The sequence below is a fragment of the Nipponia nippon genome, unplaced genomic scaffold (assembly GCF_047370975.1).
Source record: "Nipponia nippon isolate SJK-2023a ecotype South Korea unplaced genomic scaffold, ASM4737097v1 scaffold_32, whole genome shotgun sequence".
In the NCBI taxonomy this organism is placed as follows: Eukaryota; Metazoa; Chordata; class Aves; order Pelecaniformes; family Threskiornithidae; genus Nipponia; species Nipponia nippon.
This window is the reverse complement of record NW_028262350.1, coordinates 5,223,951-5,243,117: the sequence shown is the minus strand read 5'-3', so window position 1 is coordinate 5,243,117 and position 19,167 is coordinate 5,223,951. Positions and strand designations below refer to the sequence as shown.

At 57.6% G+C, this 19,167-nt stretch overlaps 2 protein-coding genes across 4 annotated transcripts; both read left to right on the top strand.

Annotated features, from left to right (window-relative positions):
* The first annotated feature begins 7,430 nt into the window (after nt 1-7,430).
* PRR29 (proline rich 29) lies at nt 7,431-11,683 on the top strand. Of its 3 annotated transcripts, none has more exons than XM_087770505.1 (6): nt 7,431-7,519; nt 7,995-8,118; nt 9,955-10,070; nt 11,005-11,180; nt 11,333-11,400; nt 11,567-11,683. In XM_087770505.1, the coding sequence occupies exons 1-6, from the start codon at nt 7,442-7,444 to the stop codon at nt 11,596-11,598; spliced, it is 594 nt and encodes a 197-aa protein (XP_087626631.1). In that variant the 5' UTR covers nt 7,431-7,441; the 3' UTR covers nt 11,599-11,683. The 3 variants fall into 3 exon arrangements, with proteins under 3 accessions (XP_087626631.1, XP_009462966.2, XP_087626632.1); XM_009464691.2 differs by having other exon boundaries at nt 11,330-11,400; XM_087770506.1 differs by having other exon boundaries at nt 9,935-10,070; nt 11,330-11,400.
* A 2,905-nt stretch (nt 11,684-14,588) lies between these two features.
* Nucleotides 14,589-19,167, top strand: LOC104012269 (1-acyl-sn-glycerol-3-phosphate acyltransferase alpha). Its single transcript, XM_009464637.2, has 6 exons — nt 14,589-14,776; nt 17,203-17,336; nt 17,635-17,810; nt 17,947-18,042; nt 18,285-18,357; nt 18,552-19,167. The coding sequence occupies exons 1-6, from the start codon at nt 14,589-14,591 to the stop codon at nt 18,791-18,793; spliced, it is 909 nt and encodes a 302-aa protein (XP_009462912.2). The 3' UTR covers nt 18,794-19,167.

The window sequence follows — 19,167 nt, the reverse complement described above, 5'->3', positions numbered from 1 at the left end:
CTGGAACTAACCCTGTGCTGCCCTGTCCACGGCTGTCCTGGCTCAGTCCCCAAGGGGCTGGGGACAGCCCAGCTCCTCCTGCATGGCCCCGTGGGTGGGGGGCTGCATCAGGACCCCAGCTCCAAGGGGTGACCCAGCACCCTGCTCCCCCTAACCCTGCATCGTTACTCCTTCCCAGACCTGTCCTGCTCCTGGCTTCCTCTGGGACCCTTTCCTGCAGTGGGTGCTCAGTCCCACTCAGGTGGCCCTGATCCACTCCCCATGCCCACCCGGCTCTGGCTGTCCCCCCACTGCCTCGCTGTCCCTGCCCAGTGCTGATGGGCTCTGTCTCTCTTCGAGACTGAATGTTAAAGCTCCTGGATCTGGTAATATGGCAGGCTCCACCCTCCGCTCCCCCTCCCCACGCAGAGGGCTGGATGCGAGGAGCAGCACGGGGGGGACACCCCAGTCTGGCACTGCCCAGCCTGGCCACCACCGGGCTCCCGGCACCCCCTTACCTCCTCCCGGCAGGGGCCTGGGGTCCCCCAGCTAGGCCCAGGGGGATGCGCAGGAGGGGGCATGGAGCCCTCTTGCCTGCTCCTTGGATGCTGCTGAGCTGGAAAATTGCTGGCTAAAGGCTGTGGGAAGTGGGGGTGCCACCAGGATGGGATGCAGGGGGTATGTCGAGGGTCACCACGCTCTCCGGCTGGCTGCACATGGGATCTGGGACTAGAGGAAGGTAGAGAGCTCAAAGCAGATGTCGTGATTCTTGGATTGTGCACACACAAGTGTCCAAACACATGCTCTGACATGTGTGTGCATGCCTGGACACATGCATGCACATGGGGTGGGGGCAGTGATGCTCCTTCAAGCCCTGCCTGCACAGGAGGCTCTGCTGGGCCCCCCACGGCAGGCAGCGCTGCCCATCCCCATCCCCAGCTGCACCCTGCCTGCTCACCTCCTGCCTCTCCTGCCTGGGACACCCCAGACCCCCTTTCCAAAACACACCCTCTGCCCAGAAAGGCCCAGGATGGGCACTGGGTGTCTGGCAGACAGCACACAGCTCTGCAAAATAACCTTAACTCTGCCCCAACAAAGGTTTTTGGTCTCAGCTGAGCTCGTCGTTTTGGTGGTTTGGTGCTACCAGGACGCCAGGTGCTGTAAGCTCGGTACCAAACCAGAGCAGAGCAGAGGGGGTGCTGGTGGACCCCGGGAGCAGGAGCAACCCATGATGGACACACACCTCCCTGAGCACAAAACACCCAGCACAGCATCCCTCCCAGCCATGCCCGGGGCTGCCCTCGGGGCCAGCTGCGGCCCCCCAGACCCTCACCTGGCATCTTCTCCTTATATATATATATATATATATAATTCTCCATGCTAGAAAGCCCTAGCCCCTTTAACAAGGGGAATTTTGACCCAAACTTCACCATTTTAATGCTTTTAGTAACGAAGCAGAGAGGGCAGAAGGGGTGAAGGAAGGAGGAGGAAACCCAGGAGCGCAGGGAAGGCAGCCGTGGTAATCTCTTGGGATTAAAGATCCAGCCTTGCACCCCTGGACCACCCAAAATCCTCCTCACCGAAACAACTCAGGTGTGGGCGATGGTGAAAGGAAGGACCGAAAACAGCCCCAAAGCCCCTTGCTGAAGGGTGGAGGGCTGGGGGGGCTGCACTGCACTTTGTACTGGGGTGGGAGGAGGGTGAACCATTTATGTTGCTAATTTTAGTAATCCTACGTCATTACCATTTCTTAACGAGGCAGCAGATCACATTAGCTGCTCCTTCTATAACTTCTCATAATGAGATACGAAGCCAATGAATGAACCGCTGCTGTTGCTCTGCCATTCAAAGACCTCAATAAGAATTGCTATGTAAATTAAATACCCCTAAAAAAATGCAAATGAAAGAACTAGGTCCTTAATATTTAAAAGCACTTGTTTGACATTATTAGGCGTGACCGACGCTGCTTTCAGAGGCGCAGACCGGCAAAGGCTGAGCCTGCGGTTATGTTGACACAAAAGGCTGCCGAGATCCGGCCAGACTCATTACCATCTAATAGTTTCCACTGAAATGCAAACACCCAATCTTAATCATTTAATTTTCCAACAGCATATAAACATGCAGTGGGAGGGTGCCTTATCAGACACTGCTAAAACCAAACAAAACAATACCCGATGCAAATAACCCTGTGCCGAGCCGGCTGCATCGCCCCACGGGCAGCACAGGCAGCTCCGGCTGCTGGCGGCTGAGGTGGGGGGCAGAGGAACCCGGTGATGGGGGACACGGTCCCGTTTGGGGGTGGCAGTGGCCCTGAGCTACCCAACGTGACCCTGCAAGGCCGGTTTATTTGGTGCCATCTGGTGGCAAATTGACTGGAGGGTCCCATCCCCAACTGGGAGCAGCCCAGTTTCGGTGGCTGGGGTCTGGTCCCCGCAGTGGGAAAGGCCAGATAAGGTTTGCAAAGCATTGCTGGAGGATGCGCATTGCTCTTCCCTTCCCCAGCAAGCACCCCATATGATGGGGGGTGCGATGGGGAGCAGTGGGGACCCCTCAGGGGATGCCCAACCACCTCCACCTTCCCGAGCTGGTCCTGTCCTTCCTCCGAGGATGAGCTGGGACAGACGATGGTGGCTTGACCTCCTGCCTAGCGCTGGGTGATCTGCCCAGCCCTGCTGGCGTTAGGGCCATTGCTCTCTTTTGCAGCAGCAAGTGGAAAATAAATGAGGTCAAACTCACTGCATTGCAAATCCTGGCCAGCCTGGGACTCTCCAGCCCGCTCCGGGCTCCCTGCCTGGACCAGCATATGGGCGTGCAATGGGGACAGTGATGGGGACAGTGGTGGCTGACTGGAGGGGACAGGATGGAAGGATTTGCCTCAGGCACATCACTTTGGTGAGGCAGCACAGGCACGCACGGCCGTGGGTGGCAGGGAACAGTGACTGTGGGGCTCCGTGTGCATACCGAAGCCCTGGGGAAGCTCCCCAGAGGTTGCCCTCCAGCCACGGGCGCTCCCATTAATCCAACGCCAGCACTGGGATTGCTGCTGGTGCGTGTCGGTAACTACAAATGACTCAGCCGTTTCCAAAGCAAATGAAGTCACTCGCAATAATCTTTTTGCAGGCGGCAAATGCTCATTTACCAAGGGCTGGAAATTACTGATTGTGTTAACTCCATCCCAGCAAAGAAGTGGGGTGTCCCCAGCCCTCGCCAACAATCTCTTGCTTAATTTTAGGCTCTGTGGAAGGAAATGGTCTATGAAGGGTGATTCAGAGTAAGAGGAGACCATGGTGGCTGAATGACAGCTTGGGGAAGACGGGGCTCAAAGCACCAGCAGCGTGAGACCTCCTGGAAGAGGAAAGTGGTATTTTTTTGTAATTAGCTTTCAAAATGAGGTCCTTTCATCCACTCACCTCCTGGACCCACAGAGCATCCCCAAGAGGCACGTGCCTGAGTGGCTGTGTGTGACAGCGTGATGGGGACAGTGGCTGCTGAGCTGACACTCCATATCCTGGGTTTGCCTTCATGTGCTATGACAAACTGGTTTTTGGACTGGTTTTTATATTCCTTAGGAGCCTGCAGTGATTATGGGGGGATGTATTGCCTCAGTCGTGCTTACTTCATCTTCCACGGGTCTTAGGCAAGGTTGCTGCCTCCTGCCTGTGTTTCCACATTTTGGGTGTCTCTGCGGCTCCACAGTGTCTCCGGGGAAGGGGGATGGCACAAGGGATGTGCCATCACCTCGTTGCCCTCCCCCAGTTATCGGAGGGCAGTTCAGTGAGTCATTGCTGCTGGGCCATACCAGAGCACAGCTCATCATCCGGGCTTGATGCATCACTGTCCCGGTGTTCCCGGTCTGACGGCTGGCCACCACACCCCGGGTGTCCCTGCTCTGCTGCTTGGCTAATTTGCCAAAGCTTGTTGATGCTAAGCTTTCATTGCTTGCATTGCAAGCAGAGACCCATGCAGAGAGAGCGTTGCATGCCTCCGAGGGGCTGGATCACGTTGTTCCTGCTCCAGATGCCTGGTGCAGCATCACCCTCTGCTCCCAGCTTGTGCTGTGGCATCTGCTTGCACCTACGTGGTGCAGATGTTGGGTTCATGTCCAAGGTGGTGGCAGAGGGTGCCTGTCCCTCCTGGTCCCCAGGGGACTGACCCTGTTTCAGGACCACTGCCTTGGTGCTGACCATGGCCCAAAGCAAAGCTTCTGGTGGAGCCTGCCTAAGCAGAGGATGGGGCTAAGTTCCTGGCCTTGGGTTTGATTTAGGGTGAAGATGTAGGTGAGGGTTTCCAGAACAAGAAATCCCAGACTTACAGTAAGAGATGGACTCAAGAGCTTCCAAAGTGAGGGCTGCTAGTAAAATTATCTGCTGAGCATCCTCAGGGTGTCTCTTGGCACACATTTCGGGCTAGAGGTTGGGTTTGTTAAGGTGGCTCTTACTGGGGACAGCGGGGTCCATCCCCCCAGAACTTCAGAAGCCTCTGATCCCTCCTGAGCCCTGGTTTTCTGGCTTATGTGCCATCACCAAGCATGCCAAGACAGAGAGCGTAAACTGGTCCTGGGCTGTCACCAGTGTAGGTGAGTCAGCTGATGGGGGTCCTCACCCCACCTCCTTGGCGAGAAGAGGTGGTATCTCCAGCCGGAGGGTCATTTCTACCTGTGAAAGGTGTCTCTGGGCAGTGTCCTGCGGACAGCACAGCCATGGCTGTCTTTCTCTGTCCCCATCCCACGTGCCTCGATGCTTGCATTTCCCTGTGCCCAGACCGTGCTTTCCTGGCCAGTGCTTATGATGCTGCTCAGCATCCATCCATCACCTGGCAGTCGATCCCCCCGCTCACCCACACAGCCATGAGTGGTCCTGCCCAAGGGTGCCTGGGAAGGGACTGTCCCTGCTCTGATATCTCCAGCCCTTATTCAATGACGCTGTGATTTAAAGAAGATTGAGAGCCGGGCTGACATGCACGGGTGGGTGCACAGTGCCCGTGTCTCCTGCTCCCTCTCTCCCACTGATGCTCAAACCTTCTCTCTGCGTGACAGACGTGCTGGGGCACTTAAAAAGGGACGTGCCACAGTGACAGGCTGAAGCCAAGCACAGCCCTGCCCATAGCTGAGCCCCCAGCCTGTGCCCTGTCCTGCAACGCTGCATGAGATGCATCGGGGCTGTGGGTTGTACTGGAGGGCAGCTAATAACAGCCCCAAAGGGGCTCAGGCTGCCATGGGGGGGTCTGAGGACGTTCAGAGCAGGTCCTCTGTCTCCCCTTATTGTCCTGCCTCTAGCAGAAGGTTTCCTTATGCTGCTCATCCCTTCGCCCTGGCACTTGAATCCTTCTTATGGACAAGAACAATATTAGCACCAGTGAGATGGATACCCGGGCTCTGTTCAGAGCAAGCCAGGCTCTGCCAGAAGCAGGGGGTAATCAGCACAGTAATTAAGTGTGCAAATAATGGGAATTTGGGAGTTATAACAAAAGGCAGAGAAATAATCTGGAGGGACTTGAAGAAATTAGGAACACAGAGCAAAATCTAATCAAGCAGAAAATAGCCCGACCGGAGCCAACGGCTGAAGGCTAAGGCAGCCAGCCTCGGAGAGCTCCTCCCCTGGCATCTGGGGGTGTCTCCAGTGCCATTTTGGGGCAGAACAAGAGTTTTGGAGAGATCTGTTCCCGCTTGGTGAACAGGGCTGGCTGCAGGCTGGGTTCCTGGGAAAAGTTCCCAGATCTGTGCTATCAGTGCATGGCAGATTTTGGATGTAATGTTGATGGAAATAATCACCCAGAAGAGCAGTCTGGGGAAATGCAGCTGATGGAGGTGGAGGAAAGATACCTGAGGCCAGCGGGAAGTTGGGCTGGTTTGGGGGAGAAAGTGGTTTTTCATTGCAATGGGTTTGCTGGGGCTTAAGTATTTTGCGCAGACGTACCGTTCCCAGCCACGGTGTTTCCCTGGGATGAGCTTGGACAAACAGAACTCTCTGGCCAGGGGGAGATAAATGGAATACATGAGCTGGTTTTGGTCTGCTGGACACAAATCCCCTTGCGAGCATCCTGGGAGGGACTCGTGGCAGTGGAGAGCAGCGGGCTGGAGCCAGGCTCTGGTGCAATCGATTCGTGCTCATGCTAAGCCTTGCCTGGGTTTCCATGGGGGATGCGGTGGCCAGTCATTGCATCCCTGGGGAAGTGGTCACGAGGCTGGGAGCCAGACCCAGGGGACTCGGCGCTGTGCCACGGGCACCCTGGGGACGAGACCTCAGGTGGTACCGGCAGGGCTGAGCGACATCCCCAGCCACTGTGCCTTGGTCATGTGTGGGTGGATGTTGTCGCTGAGGACCTGCAAGGGGACATCCCATGGGGTGGAAGGACCTTCTTCCTCCACCAACGGAGACTCCAAACCTGTGGGGCACAGGCAGGGAAGCCTCAGTCTGACGGCAGGCACCGCAGAGCCTTGTAGATGCGATCCCAGCCTGACATCCAAAGTTATCCCAGACTCTCACCCAGACCTGTCTCCCAACACTCCCTGCAAAGGCACCTTGCCAGGTTTGCTCTGATGTTCCGGAGCCCTCCCCCAGGCACAGGTGACACAGCTCAGGACCTTTCAACAAGTCCCAATCAAAGAGGCGGCGTGGCAAGGAGTGAGTCGCTCTGATGGGAAAGCACATCCCAGCTCCCACCCCATCCTTATTTTCCCATTTCTCTGCCTTCCACCCCAGGGAGGCAACCTGGCAGTGGCTCAAAGCCAATGCAAGGCAACGGCCCTTGAACTGGAAAGAAAAGGCTGTTAAAGATGGGATCGCCTCTGGCTTGGGATGTTCCAGAGCCCCAGATTGCCAAAGCTCAGGGGAAGGTAGCAGGGAGCAGTCATCGCAGGTTTTCCCTCTTGTCCTCCAGCTGAGTGACCTTTGCTCTGTCCCGGGGTGGCTGTGTTTGGGGTCTGTATCCCCAAATACCTCCCAGCTCAGAAATACAACCCTGGAGACTGGAAACTGAGGCACCAAGAACACAAGCCACAGGACAGGAGCAGACCCATCTCCCACTGACTGCGATGGATGGGACCTGTGGAGACCACAGGGTCCTGAGACCCGGGATTTTAGGAAAGCTCCCAAAGCCAAAGCTGTGAGATGCCAGTGGGGCTGAGCAGCCCCAGCACTGGGTCCAGGTCTCCCCTGCCACTGGGACCAGTAGCAGGGCTTGGAAAAACCTGCAGCCCCCTGCTTCCAGGACGCTTCTCTGCAGGGAAGGTTGTCCTGCAGGCTCAGAAATGCCGTTGGGGGGCACAAGCCATCCCTGCCCTACAGCCTTTTGCAGTGGGGGGGTTATCCTGGGGATACACTGCGGGGAAAACCAGCCCAGGGACGCTCCTCTGTCGGCCAGGCCTCCAGGGAGGGTTTGTTTAGCCCCAGCAGCTATAGCAACGAGTCCTGCTGCCTGCAGCAGCTCTGCTCGTCCCATCGTCCGTGTGCCTGCCAGAGCCATGGAGGTGGGGACAGCGGAGGACCCCCATGGGGTTTGGGGGGACAGCCCAGCATGGACATATGTCATCCCGCACAGGGTAAGCCCTGGAGAGCAGCTCTGTCTCTGGATTTATGGGATAATCAGGCTCATGAGGGTAGGGTGGGGAAAACGGGATGGGGTGGGAGAAGAGAGGGGATGGGGTCGCGGTTTTGGGTGGGCACTGGCGCCTGGGACAGCAAAGCTGCTCTTTGCAAAATGCCTCCCTGCTCCCTGCAGACCCTGGGGCCCCAGGAAAGGCCACTTCTGCATGGGGACGCGTCCCCAGGGGTTGGGACTTGCCAGGCATGCAAGTCATCCAGGCTTGCATGGCTGCACCCCTGGAAAGAGGGGGGTCAGTGCAAGCCACCTCTTCCTCTGAGGCTCTCATCCCTGCTCCCCCCGGGGCCAGCGTTGCTCTCCTCCCTGCCACCAGCTCCTCTCCCCTCTCTGCCCTGGCTGCTGCACTAACAGGGCACTAAATTAAAGCAGGAGTGGGAGATCCCTGGGGTTTTCCTTCCCCTCCTGCCTTTCAGCTCCGACCTGGGAGATCTGGTGGGGCCATGCCGGTGCCCCAGCAGCCAGTGATGATCCTCCAGCAGCTTCCCAGGACCGTGGCTGCCCTGGACGCCCCTGCCAGACCCCCGCACGTCCGGGGAGGTGCGTGATGGTTGATGTTGTAGAGGTCAGCGTTAAAACCAGCTTAACTTCATCTTCTTTTTTTTTCCAGCCTTTTCAGTATGAGGGGCAGGTAAGGGGGCTGCACTCCCTCTCCACAGCCTCCCAGGGCTGGCCACACCATGCTTTGATGGCTGCTTTGCCCCATGAGATGCAATTTTTGGTGGTTTTACCAACCTTGAAGTCTGGGCTGGCTTTGGCCACACCAGGATGCTCCTGGGGAATGGTTTTGGGCTGTTTTTTGAAATCCACCTCCTTTGTTCTCCAAAACCCCATTTCATGTGAGTGTAGGGAGCTTCGCCAGGGAAAGACAGGGTGATATGGGCTCCTTGGCCATGCTAGGTGGGACTGGAGGGAGACACGTGCCAGCCCCAGAGCCCGTGGGATGCAGCAGGCAGGAGCAAAGACCAACTGCCTATAGAGGCTTCACCCAACCTTGCGCAACCCAGGATCCAGCAATCTGGGCTGGGGAGCAGACAGCAGAGGCAGGGGGGTACTTGTGGTTTCCAGGACATGCTGTGGGCAAAGCCGTGAAGCCTTGTGGGGTGGGGAGAATGTTGAGCTGTCTCTAAAAATACACAGAGGAAAGGGCGCGCTCAAAATTGGTGTGGGAAGAAATGGAGACCCCAGCCCAGCCCCTTGCAGCCCTGCGGTGGGGACTGGCTGGCTTTCCAGTGGGACGGGTGGGATCCATTAAGAGCCGCCAGCCCTTCGTGTGCTTTCTCCTCCTGGTTCAATGCCTGGCTGCTGGCCTGCTCCCTCCTCGTGGCTCCGGCTCCGGCCACCTCCCAGGTTGTGCTGTAATGCTCCTCGCTGGAGGGTCGACTGCCTCATGGGTGCCCTGGGAGCCTGTCCCTGCAGCTGTGAAAGCATTTTGGGATCTGGCATGTGGGATATGGGGATGCCCAAACCCCTTTTTACCCATGGCTCCGGCTAACGGGGGCTCATGGCTCTCATGCACAAAGCCAGCGGGATCTCGGAGGCAGCCCCTGCGGCAGATTTACAGGCATTTTGCAGGGGAACTTCATGCCTGCAGCAAATGGGGATATTTTAATGGGGATGCAGAGCCAGACGCCGCGCTTTCCCTGCAGCCGGATTGCCCTCAGCAGCTGCACCGCAGCTTGGGCATCCAGCCAAGGGGCCTGGGATGCTAACCTGTACGTGCACGGCTGCTCTGGGTCCCAGCTCCTCGTGCAGAGCCAGGCAGGGGCTGGGGAGGCACCGAGCATCCTCAGCCTGCCCCTCTCCTGGACCCAGCTCCATAGGTGCTTGCCCCTGGGAATGGAGATAGGATCAGCCCCCATGGTCCAGCCCCAGCTCCTGCCTCCTTGGGGGGTTTCTGAGCTCCCCCATGCATGATGTGGTGCAAAGGGAAGCTGACCCTGGCATGCTCCCCATGTCGTGCCACCCCCAGGGCACCAGCTCTGCTGCCTGGTGCCAAGGCAGAGGCTTGCCAAGCCGCTGAGCGCTGCCAGGACCAGAGCAATTCTCCTCCGAATGGGCGGAAAGTCTGATGCCTCCAGCACCACTAATCACCTTTTGTGAGCAGCCTTCAGCAAGCCAGACCAGATGTTTAATCACATTTGCAAATAAGAAAAGGCTGAAATATGGCTATTTTAAAGCTTTATCCAAGCAAAATAATTTTTAAGTGCCACATGGGCCTTCCAAATTGGGGTGGGGGGAGTTTGGCTTAGCTCCCTTTGCTTGGGCACAGGGACAAGCCTTGGTGCTGCCCCATCCCAGGCACTCATCCCATGGCCATTTCTCATGCCCTTGCTCTGATCTCTCTCTGACGCAGAGCCCCTTACTCTCCGGCAGATTTAATCGAGTTGATGATGATTCAAAACTCCCAAATGCACCAAGTGGTGATGAACAGCCTGGCTGTATCGGCACTGACGTCCTTCGGGTTCGGGCCATCCCCAGCTGTTGCCCAGGTAAGGGTCAGGGATGCTGGATGGGCAAAGGGACCATAGGACTGAAGAGGACCAAAGGACAAAAAGGACCAAAGAGACAGGCAACAGGACCTTTCCAGAGCTGCTCAGGAGAGCGGGATGCCCACGTCTCACTTTGGCACAGCGTGGGACCCCTCTGGGCCCAGAAGCTGGGTGGTCTCAGCCTGTCTCAGTCCAGGCTCTGCAGCCCCTTGGGATTTTGAGGCTCTTCGTGCTTGTTTGACCCCCAGCTCTGCCAGCACAGATCACATCCAGGCTGCTCAGAGGCAATTTAGCTCAGCTGGGAAGCGCCAGGACCCTCCCTGCATGCTGCAGCATGGGCAGGGTGCAGCACTGGTCTGCGGTGGCCAAGCAGCGAGGCCGAGCCCTATTCATTAGTCAGGATGGCTCTGCAAGGGCTTTCATTTAAAAGTCCATCTCAAACCATAATCATATTAAACATTTCATCTCCGTGGGGGGAAACAAATGCTGCTTTCTCGGCGGGGGCGGCGGGGAGAGCTGGGTTGAGGGCAGCTGCCTCACTTGCTGCCAGCTGGCACCTCGAGGCATGCACCCTCCCATGCTGTCCGCCCAGCGCCCACCAGTTCACCATACTGGCCAAGACCGGACTCTGCCTGTCGCATCTCAGCATCCGGATCAGACAGGCTCTTCCCAGCAGCGTTTTGAGGTCCCATCTGTGGGGCTGCCACCTCCCCATGTCCCCAGCAGCCAGGTTCCCATGCCAGCCGACCACGGGGCTTTATGTGGGATCGAGCCCACCCAGCCGGACCCTGGGAGAGCTGCATCATGCCAGCGGTATCGCAGCCAAGCGCAGCTCCGTGGGAGCTCTTTCGCTGGTGCTTTGGGGAGTAGTGCCCCAGGGAGATGGCTGCTGAAAGGGGCCGGGCACAGCCCTGCCTTTTGTTCCTCCCTGCAGGCGATGGCGGTGCCTTTGCAGACCGGAGAGGAAGAGGAGGCTGTGGTTTTCCACCATCACTATGTCCCCTACCCTGGTCCTGTTCCTATCCTGGCGTGGCCGGTCCCGGTGTGGGATCAGGGGCCGGCGGCCATGCGGTACCTGGGCACAGGCTCATTAGCTGATGATGGCGAGGTGTGAGTAACGAGGGCACTGCTTTGTGCCACCCGGCGTGGGGCTGTGTGTGTGTCCCTGCGGCCCCTGGTGTAACAGGACTTCCAGCTCGGGCTGGGACACAAGGTGCAACACCAGGCCAGCACTTATTCCTGTCCTTGCTCCTCTCCAGCAGTGCCGTGCCCCCACCCCCACCCCCCAGCGCCACGGGGACCGTGGGAGCCAACGTCCCACCAGCATCGGGTAAGAACACGTTCTCCCCATGTCCCTCAGTGAGGGACATCTTGCCCTCATGTGTGCATCAACTGGGCAGCCCCCGGTCAAAGGCTGAGCCCTCCCTCTTGCTTCCATCCACTGGATCCGGGAGGTGGCCCTTGCACATCCTCCAGGTCCCCTTTTCTCTCTGCAGAGTACTACGACGTGGTGGAGGAGAGGCTGTGAGCTCCCTGCTTCCCAAGATGGTTTCTCCTGCACGTCCCAGCCCTCAGCCCCAGAAGATCCTGCAGGTGCTGAGCATGGGTGCTCCATGATACCCACAGTTTCAGGGTAACTCGCTGGGAAGAAGCCAACGTGCCCAGCAAAATGCATTTTGCTGGGCACGTTGGCTTCCTTCTGGCGAGCCACCCCGAGGCAGGGGGTGTCATGAAGCCTGTCCCCAAACCCAGGTGACAGCATGACCCCAAACAGAAACAGGCTTTGTCTCCATGCTCTGCAGAGGGCTTTTCCCCAGCAGGTTAGTGGTGACATCCCAGTCCCGGCTGGACAACGTGTCTCTGCCAAGCCATGCAGACTCCGCAGCACGAGCTGTGCTGTGTCCCCGTGGGTGGGGGGGGGTGGGGGGGGTGATGCCAGTCCAGGTGGTCCTGGTCTTCATTAGTCCCTTCAGATCTCAATGCAGCACATTGCCTGTAATTAATTTGCTTTGTTAAGAAACCACCCTGCTGTCACTAATTAAGCATCTGTAATTACCCAGACTGCTGGCTTTGTGCCTGAGCGCAGGGCTCCCTCCCAGCTGGGGGGGTGCATGAGCCTCTTGCACCCAGTAGCGGGGGGTGGATATCAGTGTCTGATGTGGGTGCTGGGGCAATACAGGGAGTTGCAGGTGGCTGGTGCTGGGAAGCAGAGAGGGATGCTCCTGGCTGAGCACAGCATGGGGAGAGCTGGATCTGGATCGCAGCTTGTTCCTGGTGGGGATGTGGTCAGGGCAGCAGCCTGATAAATGGGATGCAGCATGGGTGAGCATGGGGTTCCCTAGGATTCAGTGTCTCCCTGCTCACCAGGAAAAAAGGGGCAGATGCATTTTGGGTGCTGGAAGCTGTCCCCTGCCTCTGCTACCTCCCCAACCCCGCTTGGGGGTGACAGCCCTGCTCTGACCCCAGTGGGGTTACAGGCCAGTTATCAGGAGGCTTTGCCTTAAGAGCAGAGCTCCTAGCAGACTTCAGGGCTGGAGGTCACCCGGAGCTCAGACCTTGCAGAAGGATGGCGCCCAGGCAGTTACACCTTAAATCCCCTCCTTCTGCCCCCACTGGGCATGAGGACTGCCCTGTCTCTCTCCTGGGGTCCCTATGGAAAGGAGGGCTCATCCTCCCCAAGCCCAGGACTGAGCTGTGCTCTGGCACAGGCAGATCTTCCCCTGCGGCGAAGCTCAGCCTGGCTCCTGCTGAAGCTGGAGAAGCAGCTCCTCAATATGGAGCAAAAGAGCCATGTTGGGTTGCAGCATGAAGTCACATCCCCAGCTGGGAGCACCCTGAGAGGCTGCGAGACTGGCCGGGCAGGGCAGCAAGAGCAGAACTGAAGGAGACCATCCAAAAGCTGAGCTGAGTTTGATGGGAAGCCATGCCGGTATATCCGCATATACAGAAAGGGAAGAAGGAGGAGAGGAGTCGCCTGGGGATGGGGTGGACAGGAAGGGTGAGCTCAAGATATGACCTAATCTTAGCTTGAATATGAGAATAATGGGAGGATGAAGCAATGGAGATTGTAACACCCGTGGTGGAAGCAACCCTTGGAGCCCTCTCTGGGTCACACTGGTTGAACCATGGCACCCTTCAGCTGGCTCCTGGCATGGAGCTCATTGCACAGCCAGGAGCCCAAAGGCATCTGCTCACACCCACGTCAGCAGGGACAGGGAGGAGGTGTGAGTGGAAAGAGCAGCCGTGGGCATGGAGGGGAAGGGAGCAGAGGAGATGCAGAGTGGTTTTGCTGAAGGTAGGCTGTGTCAGATGAGGGGCAGGACTGCTGGGTTTGACCCAGGTGACATGATGCCTCTCCCCAGCACGGTATAATGGGACTGTTTGCCCCAGAGCCCTGGTGGGGTTGTTATGGGAAGGCATGAGCGGAGCTCTCTGCTTGCAGGCTCCTGTGCCAAGTGTCAGAGATGAATTTATGGGTCTGGGCAGCAGCATGCAGATGTTCCTGGCAGGGCTTGGGACATGGAACGGCTGGGCTGGGAGATGCTGCTGGTGGTTGAGACCAGGCCGGAGTTATCTCTGCAATGACAAGCACTTGCTTTTTAAAAGCCATATTAGAGGTTCCGCAGGGCAGCCCAGAGTTAGCCTGGATCCTGCGCGCCCAGTGCAAAAGCAACAGAGCAGGAGGAGAGGCTAATTACGGCCCTGTGCATGCTAATTGCACCTATGTAAACATCTAACGCAATGCAGCCCCTGGCTGCAAACTGGGGTGAGGGCTGGCGTCTCCTTCAGCCCAGGGTGGGAGCAGGGCGGGTGGCAGGGCTCAGACCCCTGTGGCATTGCTTGGACCTTGGTGGCAGATGCTGGGCCTTGGAAGAGGATGGGCAGAGGGGCTCCTGCAGCCCACATTGGGGTGGAGCGGGGAGATGGGGAGCAGTGGCACCACGTGCCTGCTGCAGACCCAGGCAGGGAGATATTTTCCAATAATCTGATACTCTGCAGGGTGAGGTTTGGGGATTAGCCACGATGCCAACAGGGATCTGTGACAAGCCTTGCTGGGGTGATGGGCATGAACCCAAGTTCCTGCTGTCCCTACCAGCTGAGATCCCCCTTTCCCAGGGTTGGGGTCCCTATGGCCACGAGAGGTGCCCAGAGCATGGATGCTTCTGTGGGCAACAGATCTGATCGCATCAAGTCGAAGGCACTGAAATGGCTTTTAACAGCCCAGGAGGGCACTTATCAGCAGTGACACCTTGGGTGACCCAGGGTCCTTGGTGTTGACTCGCCACCACTCTCCACCCTTGGTGGGGTAGCCTGCCTCCTGTCTCGGCCAGTCCATCCTCAAGCCTCTGTACAGGGTGAGATACACACAGCACCTTCCTCTGGACCAGCCCCAAACGCCCACGCACTGCTCTGCTGATAACCTGATTCATTTGCCACGCTCCTCGGCATCCCCTGCTCCACTCGCCCTGCTCCCAGGGACGTGGGCTGAGCTGCCCAGCATCCTCCCGCTGGGGCAGCATGATGGAGGTGGTCCTGCTCCAGGAGCTGCTGCTCTTCCTCCCCTTGGCAGCCCTGCTGCTTTACCGGTACAATGCCACCTTCCACTATTTCTGCAAGATTGCCTTCTTCAACTGCTGGATTGTGGCCATGGCCACCCTCCTGTCCCCCTTTGCGGCTTTTCGGGGACGCTCCGTGGAGAACATGAAGTGAGTACGGCCTGGGGATATGTGCTTGTGATGTGGAAATGGCTGGGGCTTGGCTGTGATGGAGGAGCTCATGTGGTCTTGTGGACACACGCTCTCTCTTGCTTTGGGCATACCCCCAGCTGTGCTACAGCTGGTGGTTGAGCCCTGGGGTCACAGTGAGGGCTGTGGTCATGTCCCTGTGGCAATGAAGGGTGCATCTGCATCTTGTGGTGTGGTGAAGAGGTGCTGGCCATGCCCAGGGAGGGTTATGCCACGATGGAGGTGGCCGGCTGGGTCGGGACTAGTCATCCCTGGAGGATGAAGTAGTGTAAAAGGGATCATTCTTGGCCATCACAACATTGGGGTCATGAGTTGGGTGGGTGATAGGGGGGGTTTGGCAGAGGGTGGAGGGACACTCATTAGCAGGCTGCAAATGCACACCCATCACCATCTGTCTGGCTGTGTAGCCAGGTCTTGCTCAGTGGGAGCCCCGGGGATTGCGCTTTGGCAGAGGGATTTTGGGATGTCTCGGTGCCATCAGCTGTTGGGCATGGCCCAGTCACATCCCAGCGAGTCGTGTGCTGGTGCTGTCGGCTGTGCTCAAGGGTGGTGGCAGCTGAGATAACATCACTGTGCATCACAAAAGGATGGTCTGATTGCTTTCAAGCATGTTGTAATCTTGTTACTGGATTCCTGGGCACGAGAGCATACCAGAAGGGATATAATTATGTCAGAGTGAAAAATGTCTGAGCTTATGGTATTTGCTGAGCTCCAGCCATCGTGTATTTGTGCTGATGGATTTTGGGCCCTCAGCAGGAGCACGGTCAGAGGTTTGATGTTATCAGTCCATTGTGTATCCTCTGTCCCTTGTCCTTTCTATGCAGAAATGCTGTGCACACATGCACGCATCCGGAGGTGCTCCGAGCCCTGGCACAAACGCTTCCGGCTTAGTAGAAACACCCGGCGTGACGCAGCAGTGACTCACGCTGCCTTATCTTGTCCCACCAACACCTTGCAGCCATCCTCCACCGGAGCAGCATGCCCAGCACCATTTCCTCCTCAGCCTCCAAATACCAAAGCCTCCGGCTTGGAGCATGTTCCTGCCATTAGTTCTGGCTTTGGGGCATTGCCACAAGTGTTCTGCTTCTCTGCAGACACAGGGATCTCTGAGCCTGCGTCTCCCAAGGGATGGGAGGTCTTCTGATACAACGGACCCTCTAAGCATCATGCCTCCTTCTCCATCTGTGCCTGCGTCTACTCTCTCCTCCCAAACTTCTTCTCATCCCTACCTGGTGCTGAGCTCTTGCTGACAGCCCTGACTCCTGCCCTGTCCCCTGTGGGCTCCCTGGGACCAGTCACTGCCAGATGTGCAGACCCTGGCATGGGTGCTCTTCATGCCATGGGTTGGAGAGTGCACCATTTCAACACCAAAAGCATACCTGTTTTTTATCTCCACTGTGGGTGCTGCAATCCCCATTGCTCCATCCTCCCTCCATTACTCTTGTTATTCTCATACTGAGCGTCACCCTTCATCAGCACTGCCATCCTGATGTTATCTTTCCTGTCCAACCCTCCCTGGATGGTGACACCACTCTTCCATCCCTTCCATCTGCACAGATGAAACCTCCATCTCTTCCCAACACCGCAGGTCCAGTGAAGCTATTCTTTGTGATTTCCTCTAATGAATGAAGCTGAGTTGGTTTTCCCTTCCCTGCTCTCTTCCCCCTCCACCTGCAGCACAAAGCTTGGTGCCCGCAGCGCTGCTCTGCAGGGACAGTCCTTGCAGACATCCACATCCCTGTAGATCTGTCTGTCTCAAGACTGTTCCTCTGCATGTCCGTCTTCAGTGCTCATCCGTCTACAGCTCAGCACCTCTCGGCTGCAATCCAGCTCCTCTGGCTTTAGGTATCTGCAGTGCAGGCTGCGAGCCTGGTGTCTGGGTTTCCAGCCCGCACACACAGATCCAGCTGTGCACCTGGGGCAACCTCAGGTGAGGCTCATCTGGCCAGAGACAGTTGGCCTCACTGGAATGTGATGATTTGCACCTTGGCTGCAGGCACACATCCCATCCCTTCTCTTTTTGCTTTCCCATTATCCCTTGACATCAAAAAACCTTTTTTTTTCTCTCCCACCAGCTTGTGCTGGCTGCTCTTTTTCATCAGCAGCTCCAACACAGACCTTCTACTACTGAGACAGCAGCTGGTCCCACCTTGGGGGTGGTTACAAGTTTAGGTCTGAGCTATGGAGCTACAAATGTGCTTAGAAAAGCAAAGCATCACTGAGGCTGAACACAGATCCACCTTGGGACACACTGTTTGCTCATGTAGACCAGATCTACCCTGGTCCATCTTGCACCTCGCTCCCTGAGTGATTGTGAAGGGCTGGAAAAAAATCAAGCAGCCCCTCTCTGGGTCGATCTGCTCCCCATATGTACTCCTCTGCCCTAGGCTCCTGCGTGCTGCGATCCTGCCACTCAAACACTTCTATGGCATCAAGATGCAGGTGCGGGGATCTGAGCGCCTGAACATCAAGGAGCCCTATGTGATAGTTTGCAACCACCAAGCTTCCCTTGACCTCATGGGTATGTGCAAGGGAGAGAGGGGGCTCATCACTGCATGGGCAGCCTTTGGGGTGCTGCAGGGGTGAACCAGGCCCACCCTGGGGTGTCCCAGTGAGGCTGGCACCAGGATTTGTACAGGGCAGTGTGGTAGCCATAGGCCAGAAGAGCTGATGGGACAGGAGCTCAGGGCTATGAGTATGCTGCAGAGAGAGGGTTGGGACAATGGAAGATGATGCCAGGTCACTACAGCCACAGGGCTTGTTGGTTCTGGGTGCCATTGGGCAGGGACAGATCCTTTCCTCTCCCATCCATCCTCCAGGCATGGTGGAGGTCATGCCTGACCACTGTGTGCCCATCGCCAAGAAGGAGCTCATGTACCTGGGCACCGTGGGGTGGGCCTGCTGGCTCAGTGGCATCATCTTCATCGACCGCCACAAAAGAGAAGATGCAATCGATGTCATCTCCCAGACGGCCAGGACCATACGGCGTGAAAACGTGAGGGGGGCTGGCAGCAGGGGGGAGTTGGGGAGCAAACACTGATGGGGCAAGGGGGTGTGGGGAGGACTGACATAGCAGGTCCCAGGGTGCTCTGGTTGGGGTCCATGCTTGTGTCTCTTCCTGTCCTGTGCAGCTCCGAGTGTTGATTTTCCCTGAAGGCACCAGGAACCAGGACAAATCCATGCTGCCCTTCAAGCGCGGGGCTTTCCACTTGGCCGTGCAGGCTCAGGTAAGGCCATCCTCCCCCTCCACTTGCCCTTGATGGAGTGGGGTGGGCGTGAACCCTTGGGCAGCGGGATGGAGGACATTAGGGTCTTTTGGGGTCTGCAGTCGCCAGTGACAGGCACCCTGCTGTGCAGGGCCCAGGTTGGGGACAGGGACCTGCTGAAGCCCAGGGCACGGCAAGAGCTGGAGTCCCACCTGGGGAGGGGGTCTGTGTGGAGGACACCCCTGACCCTCCATCTCCTACAGGTTCCCATTTTCCCCATGGTGATCTCCCCATACCGGGACTTCTTCAGCTCCAAGGATAAGAAATTCACCTCTGGTAAGTAATGGACAAGAAGCCCCATTGCTGGAAGGCAGGGCTGGCGGTGGGGATGAGGCACGTGGGGCTTGGAGGTCTCTTTGTGGGACACTGAAGTGTGGGGCGGCAGCTGGTGGTGGAGGATGCTGGTCAGAAGACCTGGTTCCTGGTGCGTTCATCTAACAGCATCCCCGGCCTCTCCCTTCTCTCTCCAGGGACATGCACCATCCGAATCCTCCCCAAGGTAGAAACCCAGGGCCTGAGCCCAAAGGATGTCCCCAAACTGACAGAGACTGTCCGCCAGGCCATGGCTGATGCCCTTGCCGAGATGTCTGCAAATCACTGTGGGGACCAGCGCGCTGAGCAGCCTCTGCTCCCATGCTGCATTGGGGCTGGTGCTGGCAGGGGGACGGGCAGCCCGCAGTGTGAGGAGGACACAACCGGGATCAATAATTAGGCAGAGGGACCAAGCCCCTCGCTCCTCGGGGACGTAAGAGAGGTGGCACAGCCAGAGGCTGGGCCATGCTGTCCCCTTGTCCCCTGCGGATGTGTCCACCAGATCTGCCACCACCTGGCAGCCTGCGAGAGCAGGACGGTGCCCTGGTGCAAGGGCAAGCAGAGCAGCCCAGGATGGGGTCCAGGCAGCACCCCAAAAACAGTTCAAGGTGCCCCCAGAAACTCCTGGCTATGACTGTGCATCCCCTCCCCAGGGCATTGCCTGTCTACCCCAAATCTGGTGCTGTGTCTGGCCCCGGGTAGCAAGCCCCGTCTGCCTGGTTGGCTCCTGCCTGCACCCGGGGTAGCGGGCAGAGATGTGCCAGGCAGGGCTGG